The sequence below is a fragment of the Rhinoderma darwinii genome, chromosome 3 (assembly GCF_050947455.1).
Source record: "Rhinoderma darwinii isolate aRhiDar2 chromosome 3, aRhiDar2.hap1, whole genome shotgun sequence".
Taxonomy (NCBI): domain Eukaryota; kingdom Metazoa; phylum Chordata; class Amphibia; order Anura; family Rhinodermatidae; genus Rhinoderma; species Rhinoderma darwinii.
The window spans coordinates 237712275-237725982 of NC_134689.1; the positions used below are offsets into that span (position 1 = coordinate 237712275).

Sequence of the window (13708 nt, forward strand, 5' to 3'; positions counted from 1 at the left end):
TATTTTCTTCTCTGTATGGGATCAGTTTTCCATTTAATTATAGCAATGGGACGTAAGTATTTTACGTGAGATTTTGTGTAAAAAAAAAAAAAAGTTTCCCAGAAAACCACTGCACACTAAGGTTTAGCTTCCCTGTAACAGAAATCCTGAGACCCCCTCAAATAATGTTATTTACTTAACTTACACATGGTTCGGTATGATTACATTACACGCAGCACAGATTATTGAGAAATATAGTGCTGACTTTGAAACTAATGCAACAGCGGAACCAAATTCACCGTCACAGGGCGAGTTCAGCATGGGAATTATTACGAGGAAGGACTTCCGGGTAACATGGCGGCGCCCTGTAGAAGCGTGGTTTAGCCTGAAGTGTACACCGTGATGGCAGGACTCACGTTATTTATCCGGGGTCTCCCGGAAAATGCCACCAGTGAGCGGCTAGAGGAGATCTTCAGTGAGAAAGGACCGCTTCGGCAGAGCTTTGTGGTCCGAGAGAAGGGTAATACGTTTCTGCTTGTTATACGCGGTGTACGGCAGAATACACTACACGTAAAGATAAGCAGGTCTCCTGCTATGTTTATAGCGCTTTGTGAAGTGCTGCCGGGTACTGAGAGTTCTACGTCTGGTCCTTGTTCCAGTTATCAGATACTGGTCTGTTACTGGGCCACAAAAATGTGTCACGGCGTTCACCGTCCAGTTAAATTATTCTATGGGTCAATACGATGTGTATCTTTTTTGTGTTAGGGCCTATTCACATCAGTGTTGGCTGCAATATGGATTCTGTCGAAAAAAAAACGGAAACCTTCCGGAACGGTGACAAACGGAAACCATTAGCCAAGTTTCCGTCACCATTGATATCGATGGTAATGCAAACGGAAGCTGAGGTTTCCGTGTGACATTCCGTTGAGGGGTTCCACGACGGAAACCTCCGACGGAACCCCTGAACGGAAAAAAGCCAACGCTGATGTGAACCGGCCCTTACTTTTAGGCATTATTCACATCTGTGTCGGGGCTTCCTTTCAGGCGTTCCGTCTGAGCTTTCCGTCAGAACGGAATCCTGACTGAAACAAACTTTTGCATCACCATTGATTTATATGGTTACAGATTCGGTGCAAATGGTTTACGTTTGTCACCGTTGTGCAAGGGCTCTGTCTTTTTGACGTTGACGGAGAAATCAATGGTGTTGCGAATGGAAACCCATGGCTTCCATCGTTTGTCAGGTTTCCGTTCCGATTGGGTGCCTGGACGGAGCCCTAACACAGATGTGAACGAAGCCCTACAAAGAAAAAAACTATTTGTTAAAAGAAGAATGTATTTTGAGATCCGCAACTTATTTATTTTTCCAGCGATGGAGTGCTGTAAGGGCTTGTTTTTCTGCGGGGTGACTTGTAGTTTTAATTGGTACCATTTTGTTTTTTCTTTTATATTGTAAAAGAGTTACTCATTTTAAGACAATTTGACATGTCAGAATTTTTGATCAGTGGGGTTCTGCCCGTTCGCGAAACGAACGGGCAGAAGCAGTGCGGTGTAATTATTTTGTTAGGCACTGTTCGCACTGAGTTTTTTTTTGCCGTGGAAACCGTGCAAATAGTTCACTGGCGTTGTCATAGCGACATGTCCTGTTCTCTGAGCAGCCCGGCCTCCTGTGATGACGCTGCAGGCCAGGTAACCGCTGCAGTCTGTGATTGGCTGCACGAACAGCTGGAAAGAAAAGGAGCCGTCATTTGTTGCAGGTTTTACTTCCCTGTTGAATTCAATGGGGAAAAGCCACAACAAAAGTGCAATGATTCAGCAACATAAATTCACATGCTGCGGCTTAAAAAAAACCAACGCACCACAGGTCAATTTCTGAAGCTTTTCTCATGGTATTTTTTCTACAGTGTATGGCTGACATTGTTCAAGTCTCATCTTTTTGCAGCTACTGTAAATGCTGCAGATGTTCTGCACAAAGTTCTGTTGCTGAAATTCCGCCGGTTTTACACGGTTAGTCTAAGGGTATGTTCACACGGCCAAATTTCAGACGTATACGAGGCGTATTTTGCCTCGTTTTACGTCTGGAAATACGTCTCAAATACGTTGTCAAACATCTGCCCATTACTTTCTATGGGTAGAACGCTGTATTGTCCACACGACGCGTAATTTTACGCGTCGTACGGCAATTACGACGCGTAAAATTACGCCTCGTAAAAAGAAGTGCAGGACACTTCTTTGGACGTTTTTGGAGCTGGTTTCTCATAGACTCCAATGAAAACAGCTCCAAAAACGGACGTAAAAAAGCTGCGAAAACGGCGTGAAAACGCCGCGAAAAATGCGAGTTGGTAAAAAAAGTCTGAAAAGCAGGGTCTGTTTTCCCTTGAAAACAGCTCTGGATTTTCAGACGTTTTTGTTGACTACGTGTGAACATACCCTAATTCTGAACTTCCCGGTTTGAATTTGCCTTCACATACCACAAGCGGAATACTATTTTCTCATTTGCCTCATTAGGGGACAGACTATAAGTATATGCTTTTGCCACTAGGAGGCGTGACATTAAGAATTAAAAAGTAGGTACTCTTTCTATAGCAAACGGTATTTACTGTTAGAGGAGTCACTACTTTTTTAAGACTGACTACTTCAGACTCTATGCTAAGCCAGTTTCAGCTTAGGCCCCATGCACATGACCGTAAAATCGCCAATAACTACGGATCCGTTTGTTTCTATGGCCGAGGGACACCTTCCTGTATATTTACGGGAGGGTGTACGTGCTGTAGAAACGTACCAAAAAAAATAGGATATGTCCTAGTTTTTTTATTTTACGGACCGTGCTCCCATACTTTACTACGTTGGATTCCAGGAATACTTCGATGGCGTTTTTTTTTTTTATCAATAAAATGGTTAATGATGGTTGTGTTTTTTTTTTTTTTTATTTTTTTTTTATTTCAATAAAATATTTTTTCTGTGTCTTTGTGTTTTTTTTAAAACTATATTACTACTGCCTTAGTAATGGCCGCCGGCTGATTGACAGCGTCCATTGCTAAGGCGGGGCTTTGTGTTAGCCGGTGCAGAGGCGAACACTAACCCCCATTATTACCCTGGTACCCACCGCCACCAGGGGTGCTGGGAGGAGCCGGGTACGATCCAGTACCTGACCAGCTGTAGTGATGGTCGGGTAATGGGGCGGCCGCAGGCTGGTATCAGGATGGGAAAGGCCAGAAACAGCGGCCCTTCCCATCCTGGTAATGCTGCCTGCTGCTGCTTTATTCTATCTGGCTTGTTATGAAAAATGGGGGGGACCCCACGTCATTTAAAAAAAATAAACTAAAAAATAATTGGAAAGAACGATGTGGGGTCCCCCCAATTTTCATAACCAGCCAGATACAACACAGCAGCAGCAGCCTAGCATTACCAGGGTGGGAAGGGCCACTGTTTTTGGTCTTCCCCAGCCTAATACTACCAGCCTGCGGCCACCCCGGTGCCTGACCGTCACTACAGATGGTCGGGTGCTGGTTCGTACCCGGCTCTTCTCAGTACCCCTGGTGGCGGTGGGTATCAGGGTAATAATGGAGGTTAGTGATAGCCTCTGCACCTGCTAACATTAAGCCCCACCTTAGTAATGGAGGTTGTCAATCAGCCAGCGGTCATTACTAAGGCGGTGATAATAAAGTTTAAAAAAATACAAGCACATAGAAAAAATATTTTATTGAAATAAAAAAACACCCCCCATTAACCATTTTATTGAGAATAAAAAAATGCTGTCATTGAAGTCGTCCTCGTATCCGACGTAGTCCAACAACCGAACTTGTGAAAATAACACAAACACACAAAAATAATTAGTAACACTTAAAGAAGCAAACAATTATTATTACCGTTTCTGGGTCTGCTGGGCCACTGTATCTAATCCTATCATGTGTGATACTGTTTGCTGGGCCACTGTATCTAATTCTATCCATAGTTTATAGGGTCATAGTCCTATAGATATACTGTCTCCTATATACACATTTTTTTGGGGGGTATATGTATTGGGGCTATTTCCCCTGACATTTTAGGTCCTTACAGATGCCCCTGGCTGCTAGTGCTGCATTGTTTGGTCACTTAGGAGTATCTAATATAATCATCTGTGATACTGTCTGCTGAGCCACTGTATCTAATTCTATCCATAGTTTATAGGGTCATAGTGCTATAGATATGCTGTCTCCTATATACACATATTTTTTTGGGGGGCGTATGTATTGGGCCTATTTCCCCTGACATTTTAGGTCCTTACAGATGCCCCTGGCTGCTAGTGCTGCATTGTTTGGTCACTTAGGAAACCCAGCGATGCAGCTGAAAGCTGCGGGCCATCGGCCATGAGAAGTTTGTGGTGGGGGGGCCCAATAAGAACTTTTGCATTGGGGCCCATGAGCCTTTAGCTACGCACCTGCTGAGACACCTAAAAGATCCCTGATGCGGAGCCATCCCCCTTACCTAAGACAGTCACTTTTTGCCAACCTGGAGAGTTTCACAAGTCTTTTCTCTCTCAATTAGAGTTTGAGTAAGTAGTCTCCAAGTAATAGAAACACTTCTCTTCCCTTTTGCAGGATCCCGACTGTGCGGGACTTGCCTGGATAAGATAATTTTGGAAGCCACAGGTGGAAAGAGCTCTCAATTGCCTCAGACCAAGGTTCGCCGTGCGAAGGCCACTAGGAAACAGGGAGCTCGTTTTTGTCACTTTCACAGATTCCTCAGTCCACAAGCATCCAGACAACTGTCCCACCAGGACTCTAAGCACAAATCCTCCTTCAAGCCTTGTAACTCTTGTCCTCAGGCTGCAAAACCCAGATCGGGTAAAACCCTGAAGTTGTGCCCCATCTTGAGTCCCAGGTGGGAGGTCAGGCTTCTGCTTATCAGTGATGTCTAGCTCTCTCAAATCTTACACCTGGGTGCAGAAAGTTATCACCTTTGGGTACAAAATCAGGTTTGTAAGCCTGCCACGCCTCCTCTGTCAAGGAGTAATCATCCCTGTCCCTAACAATCAGGAATATCTGGGCTTTTACTCCAATCTCTTTGTCGTTCCAAAAATAGGATGTTTGTCTATTCCATCCTAGACCACAAATGCATACGTCCGTCATTTCCGCATGCAGTCTCTGCTTGGTTATCACCTCCCATGGATCAGGGAGAGTTTCTCTCTTCTATGTACATAAAGGACACGTACATCCATGTCCCCGTTTGCCAGTCCCATCAACGCTTCCTGTGCTATGCAGTTCCCCCTCACCATGTGACCGTTACTAATTTGTGCCACTCTGATCAAGTTTCCTTTCAGGGAGGACAACTTCGCCAGCCTCCAGATCGCGCTGGATACCCGGACCTGACACCATGTTGGCTTAAATTCCTTCGTCCACATTAAAGAGCGATTCCCTTCCATGGAAACCACTACGGATTAATTGGACCGACAAAACCCTCTTACTCTTACTCTGACCAAACGACAGTCCTTCAGCTGGTCACTCTCATCTCTAGCCATGCCTCTGGGCTGCTACTTTCTCCCGCTCTGCTGGTATGTCCTTTCTATGGACTCGAGTCTCTGAGTTTGGGGAGAAACGTTGTGAAATCTTACAGCACAAGGTCTCTTGTCCCAATAGGAGTCCTGCCTTCACATTAACCACTTGGAATTAAGAGCGATCTTGCTGTGTCTCCGCTATTGGGCAACCCTTTTTTATGGCTTTCCGGTTCGAGTCCAGATATGCAATTCGCCGTGACGTTCTCTATCTGAATTGCTAAGGAGGGATGTAAAGTTGGGCAACAATGGCAGAAGCCAAGAGGATTCCAGAGTGGGCAGAGCTCCACGTTCCTGCCCTCTCTGAAGTGCACAGCCCAGGGGTCGACAGTTGGGTCACGGATATCCTCAGTCACGAACAGGTTGTCCCAGGGGAGTGGTCTCTCCATCATGAGGTGTTTGATTAGATCTGCTCCATGTGGAACAGGCCGAACGAGGTTTAACCGCAAGGTTCCCTGATTTAATCCTGAACCATGTATGGTCGACGCTCCAGTGTCTCCATGAGACCAATTTAATCTGATTAATTTCTATCCCTCCTCCTCCTCGTGACACTGGCCATCTCGTTGTTGGTATGCCGACGTGGTGGCTCTGCTGGCAGCTTTTCTCTATGACACAATCTATCTTGGGTATCTCTTTTTCCAACCGAATTTATAGACGCTACCAATAAAGGTAGCAATTAAAAATAAAATGGATAAAAATTGAAAGCGCTACTGATAGAGGAAATAATAGCAGTATAGGTAATATCTTAATAGATTCTAATGCATGGCTACGCGTTTCAACACCTGTGTCTTCATCAAGCCCTTTATCAGTAGGCTGTTGAAGCCACAGTTCCTAGAGCATGGGGCTTGTCGGCGCGGCTGGTCTACACCACGTTGAAGGCTAGGAAGCCTTGTTTATACCACATAAAGCACTGTACTTTCACTGGTGCAAGGATAGGACTCTTCCTCCCTTGGTTTTTTTTTTTCTGTCCAGTATTCTGTATTACCTCCAAGAAGGGTTGGATCACAGTGTTGCCCTCCGTTTACTTAGGTGTCTGTGTTGTCTATACTAATTTTTTTTACAGGCCTCTGGCATCCAAATCTGGTGTTTGGTCTTTCTTGCAGGGTGTTGCTTACGCGGTCCCTATCGGTCCCCTGCTGCTACCTGGGATTTGACCCTGGTTCTGGACACGCGGCAGTTGGCTTAGTTTGAACCTCCGTGGGAGATCTCCTTACGTCTCCTCACCTAGAAGGTGGTGGTCCTCTTTGCAGTGACCTCTATCCAGAGTGTTTCTGAACTGACAGCCCTGTCTTGTTGTTCCCCCGTATTTGACTCTCCATCAGGATACAGTATTTTTACGTACCGTGCATTATGTTTTGCCCTTCTTTAAAGAGGCTCTGTCACTACATTATAAGTGCAGTCCAAATACAATGTCAGCCGCACAGCCTTGTAAATCGTAGGTGGGTGCCGACCTGCCCAGGTCAGGGCTAACAGACCTGCTGTAGTAGAATCCAAAAATCAGGCAGCACTCCAAGGTATAAGCAAGGTAGAAAAAGGTGCTTTATTGGTCCATATACACACGACGTTTCAGCTCAACACAGGAGCCTGAGAAAGGCTCCCGTGTTGAGCTGAAACGTCGTGTGTATATGGACCAATAAAGCACCTTTTTCTACCTTGCTTATACCTTGGAGTGCTGCCTGATTTTTGGATTCTACATTATAAGTGCCCTATATTGTACATGATGTAGATTACAGCAGTGTTTTTTATTTAGAAAAACGATCATTTTTTACCTCCGTTATGACCTATATTAGTTTTATGCTAATGAGTTTCTCAATGGACAACTGGGCGTGTTTTACTTTTTGACCAAGTGGGCGCTATACAGAGTGTGACGCTGACCAATCAGTGACCAATCAGCGCCATACACTTCTCTCTATGTCAGCCACATACACAAACGCTAACATTACTGCAGTGTCCTGACAATGAATATACATTACCTCCATCCAGGACGTGATGTGTATTCAGAATCCTGACCACTTCTGTAGCGTCTCTGTGCTGCACAGCACAGCGAGATCTCGCTGTGAATGACATTTTACAGCGTAATCTTGCGAGACTACGCCTGCTATGCTGTAAATCAGAGACGCTACAGAAGTGGTCAGGATTCTGAATACACCTCACATCCTGGCTGGAGGTAATGTATATGCATTGTGAGGACACTGCAGTAACTTCTTCCACTTCTGTAGCCTCTCTGTGATTTACAGCATAGCAGGCGTAGTCTCACGAGATTACGCTGTAAGATGTCATTCACAGCGAGATCTCGCTGTGCTGTGCTGTAAAGCACAGAGACGCTACAGAAGTGGTCAGGATTCTGAGTACATGACATCCTGGCAGGAGGTAATGTATATTCATTTTCCAGTACATCCCTCATGACAGCACTACAGGAGGTTGCCCTATTGATCTCTGTAGGGACAGGAAGACAGAGAGGTTAAAAGGCCCCTCCCACCACCCACTTGCCAGTGTTCTTCCTGTCCCCACAGGGTCAGGAGCAGAGAGACGTCGCTCCTGTATTACTGCAGGAAAGAAACTCGGGCAGGGGGCAAGATCGGGGGGTCCGTGCACTCCCCCTTCTCTTCCCCCTAAAGCCCAGGCTAACACCCCTCGGACGAGGGGTCCCTTAGCTCCCACCCTGAGACACCTACCGGAGGAATCCTAGGCAGGGTTCAGGTAGTGTGTGGGGGCTGGGGATTCCCAAGCAGGCTTCGGCCTGGCCGCGGACCAGGCGGGGACCGGCAGCTCCATAGACGTGGACGCAGCGGCAGGGATCCTCGCTGCGCCGCATAGCAAGCCTCAGTCGCCGGCTATGGCGGCTGCACTACAAGGAAAGAACAAATAGCCGACCGGAAATGACGTCGGGCTACTTCCAGTCCGTGGCCATCTTGGAAGGCGGGAAATTCAAAACGCCCGCATTTAAAGGGACACGCACAGGTATGTAGTTAGAGCTGATAACTCTAACTTGGATTATTTTTGTGGATTGCATATTGCATTGCATGTTACCTGTCGCGGTATGGAATTTCCTCATCCTGATGGAACTCCAGATATGTCCCAGGGTCACGTGAGTCTCACCCTTGGGGTAAGGGTTATGACTCCTTATGTATGTACACCATACTTTACCTACCTTCTGTTTTCTCTAGGATAAAGATTCCTCTCAGAGACAAACTGAAAAAAGAAGGTTAAAAAATGTGCGACTTGTGCAAACAAATTGTGTGCGGATTGTATTGCAAAAATACTAAAGGAGGAACAACCAACGTTCATGTCTGAACTTGGGGCTATGATTCGTGAAGAAGTGGGTCAGTCAGTAGCCTCCATCGCCCCTCCTCAAGAAACTCCCTCCCACTCCCGGGCAAAAAGACCACGTATGGAAGTGGATCAAAAATATTGTCCTCATTCTAAGGGGTCTGACTCGGAGCAGGAGTGTTATTACCTATCGGAGGGTGAGTTAGAAGAAGGAGAGGAACTCTTGCCTTCAACTTCTTCCACTCAAGAGAAAAAAAATGTCTTCTCTTCCGAGATGTCTGATAAATTAATTCAAGCAATACGGGAAACCATGGATATTCCCGAAGAAGACCAACCACATACCATCCAAGATGAGATGTTTGGAGGTCTAACGGAAAAGAAAACAAAGGTTTTTCCGGTAAACGAAAATCTCAAAAGAATGGTGACAACTGAATTGGAAGATTCAGAAAAAAAGCTCTTCATTTCAAGAGATTTTAAAAACAGACTTCTCTTTGATCCAGAAGACACTGGCTCAAAATGTGGTCAGGAGATACGAAGTCCAAGAACAAATTGTGTTCTATCCCGTTTACAGGGTCTCTGATGTTCGGTCCTCTCCTCGATAACATGCTGGAGAATGCAGCAGATAGGAAAAAGAGGTTTTCTAAAGAGAAACCAAAAAAACCCCCTCCGTTTGGGAGGTTTCGCCAACAGAGGGATCCTACCTTACAGAACTACAGCGGGAAAGGGAAGTCCGGTCGCTGGAGTTACCCCAAAGGAAAAAGGGGTCGAGGATATCTCCTTATCCCAAATAATTCATTTCAGCCCTCAAAGCAATGACGCCAAGAGCATAGGAGGAAGACTCCTACAATTTTATCCCAAATGGTCGAGAATAACCCAGAACCCCTGGGTTCTAAAGATCATAGAAGAAGGGTACAAAATAGAATTTTCCTCCATTCCTCCAGAGAAATTTCTAATAACCCAGTACCAAGCAAAAGACCTTCATCAGATCCTTATCCAGGACGTCCAGAAACTACTCAAATTGAGAGCCATTTCTCCAGTTCCCCACAACGAAATAGGCAAAGGCCACTATTCAAAAATCTTCTTATTCAAAAAACCAAACGGTTCCTACAGGACAATAATCAACCTGAAGGTCCTAAACAAATGGGTGAAATATCGAAAATTCAAGATGGAGTCTATCAGATCGACTATTCCTCTAATAAGGGAAGAGGCATCAATGTGTACGATCGATTTAAAGGATGCGTATTATCACGTTCCTATCCACCCCGCGTACCAGAGATTCCTCAGATTCGCAATACAGGACGGTCCTTCCATTCTCCACTTCCAGTTTGTCTGCCTCACTTTCGGCATTTCCTCCGCCCCCAGAATTTTTACAAAAATTATGGCAGAGATCATGGCATTCATAAGAAGTCAGGGTATAGTAATTATACCATATCTAGACGACTTCTTGTCGACGGCAGATACTCCGTCTATCTTAGACAGTCATCGGTCACAGGTTCTTTCCCTACTACAGGAATTGGGATGGATAATCAACTTTCAGAAGTCGAGTCTTCCTCCCCAAAAACAGAAGGTCTTCTTAGGAGTACTACTAGACTCCTCCCTTCAACATTCCTTCCTCCCAAGAGAGAAACAAATACTCCTACTGGCAGAAGTAAGGAAATTTTGGGGGAAAGACGCCTGTTCCATAAGGGAATGTATGCGGATGTTGGGAATGATGACGTCTTGCTTCCAATCTATTCCATGGAGTCAATTTCACTCCAGACCCTTACAGAATCTGATCTTGTCCCAGTGGGATCGAAAACAGAACTCCCTGAATTCAAGAATTCAAATTTCCGAGACTGTGAAATCATCCCTCCTGTGTTGGCTCTGCACAAACATAGACAAGGGAGTCCCTGGAGAATGGTCCCTAAACAGGGAAGTCTTTCTGTCCTTAACCCGAAGGTGGGGTTATCCACAAATAGACCTGTTTGCCACGAGGAAAATCTCCCAAGTAGAGACATTCTTCTCCCTAAATCTCAGAGACAACCCATTGGGAGTAGATGCATTGTCCCAACCCTGGGGCATGGATCTGGCCTATGCCTTTCCTCCGTTTCCTCTAATACCAATGGTATTAAGAAAAATCCAGGAAGATTTGACAAAGCTCATCATTATTCTTCCCTATTGGCCAAAAAGAAGTTGGTTTCCAATCGTAAAATACCTAGCGTTGGAAGACCCTATCATGCTCCCAGTGAGGGAGAATCTTCTCTCCCAGGGTCCCTTATTCTTTCAGGGAATAGAAACTCTGAAATTGTCAGCCTGGATCCTGAAAGGCAGATCTTGAGGAACCACGGTCTGTCAGATGAGGTAATTTCAACTATCTTATCAAGTCATAAAGAAGTTACCTCAAAAAATTTGGAAGAAATTCTGTTCCTGGTATGGAGACCCAGGACCAGACCCCTTTTCTCCCAACATCGCGAAAATCCTAGATTTTTTACAATCGGGATTCAAAAAAGGGCTTAGTCCTAGTACCTTAAAAGTACAGATTTCAGCCTTAGGAAATTTTTTTAATACTCCCCTGGCTGAACATCGGTGGATCAGAAGATTCACTCAAGCGGTCTCTAAACTGAAACCTTCCCTAAAGAAATCCCCTCTTTGAGCCGCTCGACACAATTAGTATGCACTTTTTAACTCTACAAGCTGCATTCTTAGTCACTATTACTTCAGCAAGAAGGATTGGAGAAATCCAATCTCTGTCAGTCATAGAACCGTACCTAAAAGTACAAAAGGATAAGATCATCCTAAAGCTGGATCCCTCCTTTATTCCAAAGGTATCTACTGCTTTCCATAGAGAACAAGAAATAATTCTACCTTCCTTTATTCAGATCCAAAAAACCAACAAGAAGAAAAATTCCATTGCCTGGATGTCAGGCGAGCAATTCTTCAGTATCTGGATAGAACCTCCTCCTGGAGACAAGATGAAAATCTATTTGTCCTGTTTGGGGGAAAGAATAGAGGAAAGAAAGCCTCAAAAGGCTCTCTAGCGAGATGGGTAAAAACCACCATACAAGAAGCCTACAAGTCCCAAGGACTATGTGCCCCACAAGGCATCAGAGCCCATTCAACAAGGGCAGTTTCGGCATCCTGGGCAGAAAGAAGAGAAGCCTCTATGGACAAAATCTGCAGAGCTGCCACTTGGTCAAACCATCATACGTTTTGCAAACATTATAGGCTCGATGTTCTGTCCGATACGGATTTAAGTTTTGGACGGAAAGTCCTTCAATCCGTAGTCCCGCCCTGAGCATTATAATCTGGTATTGCTCCTGTAGTGCTGTCATGAGGGATGTACTGGAAAATAGGAATTAGACCTACCGGTAATTGTATTTCCAGGAATCCATCATGACAGCACTCTTACATTCCCTCCCTTATTGAATTCTGATTTGTGCAATTAACATGTCAGTTATTATCCCTAGAAATAAAATAGGGTTGCATCCATCCTGGTGTAGTAATTGAAAAACACTGGCAAGTGGGTGGTGGGAGGGGCCTTTTAACCTCTCTGTCTTCCTGTCCCTACAGAGGTCAATAGGGCAACCTCCTGTAGTGCAGTCATGATGGATTCCTGGAAATACAATTACCGGTAGGTCTAATTCCTATTATCAGGACACTGCAGTAATGTGGGTGTGTGTATGTGGCTGCACATAGCGATATACCTATATCGCTATCTGCAGAGTAAATGAATGGAGAGAAGTGTATGATGCTGATTGGTCAGCGTCATACACTCCTTTGTACAACGCCCACTTGGTCAAAACGTGAAACACGTCCAGTTGTCAATTGAGAAACTCCTTAGCATAAAGCTAATATAGGCCATAACTCTGTCAAAAATAATCGTTTTCTAAATAAAAAACACTGCTGTAATCTACATTACAGCGCCGATCACATTATGTACAAGATAGGCCACTTATGTGGTGACAGAGCCTCTTTAACAAGGATATAGTTTTGCCACCCTTTTGCCTATCTCCAGTGCATTCTATGGAATGCTGTCTTGACAAGTTGGATGTCGTCAATGCTTTGCGGGTCTACCTCTTCCTCTGTCCACACATGTGATTACTTGTTGGTGTTCCATGACGGTCCGAGGAAGGGTTTTGTGGCCTCTAAGGCTACTGGCGCTCGCTGGATTCATTTGACTTTTTGCGGGGTCTACTAGGTCAACGGGAGGAAAACCCCGTTTTGGATTAAGGCCTATTCCTGGGCTGTGCACCATCAGGCTCCTACTCTACAGTTGTGCAAGATGGCTACCTGGTCTTTCCTGCACACATTTACCAAGTTCTACAGGGGGTATGCAGATGCTTCCCTTGGTTGCATGATCTTGCAGGCATCTGTGGAATAGATGATCATGTCCTTTGTTCGTTTGCCCTCCCTCTGGACTGCTTTAGGACATCCCAATGTCTGTACCCCAATGAGACAAACAAGATTTTTTGAGTAGTTACCGTAAAATCCTTTTCCTGTCCAGTCCATTGGCAGTCGCAGCTCCCACTCATTTGTTTCTACAGTTAATATGGTTGTCTTTTGGACCGTTTTCTGTTCTCTGGTTCTGATATTTCTTTACCGTGTGTGTGTGTGTGTTACCTCTCCTACTGCTTATGTACAGACTGAATTAGCTCTGTGTCTATAGGAGTAGTAAATCCTGTAGGAGGAGTCAGCACTTTAATTCTTAAAGAGGCTCTGTCACCAGATTTTGCAACCCCTATCTCCTATTGCAGCAGATCGGCGCTGCAATGGAGATAAGAGTAACGTTTTGTTTTTTTAAAACAAGCATTTTTGGCCAAGTTATGACCATTTTTATATTTATGTAAATGAGGCTTTCTAAAGTACAACTGGGCGTGTATTGTGTATGTAACATCTGGGCGTTTTTACTTCTTTTACTAGCTGGGCGTTGTGTATAGAAGTATCATCCAC

The 13708-nt window shown here is 44.9% G+C and overlaps 1 protein-coding gene across 1 annotated transcript in view; it reads left to right on the forward strand.

Moving 5' to 3' along the window:
• The first annotated feature begins 322 nt into the window (after positions 1-322).
• Positions 323-13708, forward strand: part of RBM28 (RNA binding motif protein 28) — a 54997-nt gene continuing 41611 nt past the window's right edge. Inside the window, exon 1 of the mRNA XM_075857564.1 lies at positions 323-499. Within this exon, the coding sequence (XP_075713679.1) occupies positions 382-499 (118 nt within the window). The 5' untranslated portion in view covers positions 323-381. The remainder of the gene's footprint in view (positions 500-13708) is intronic.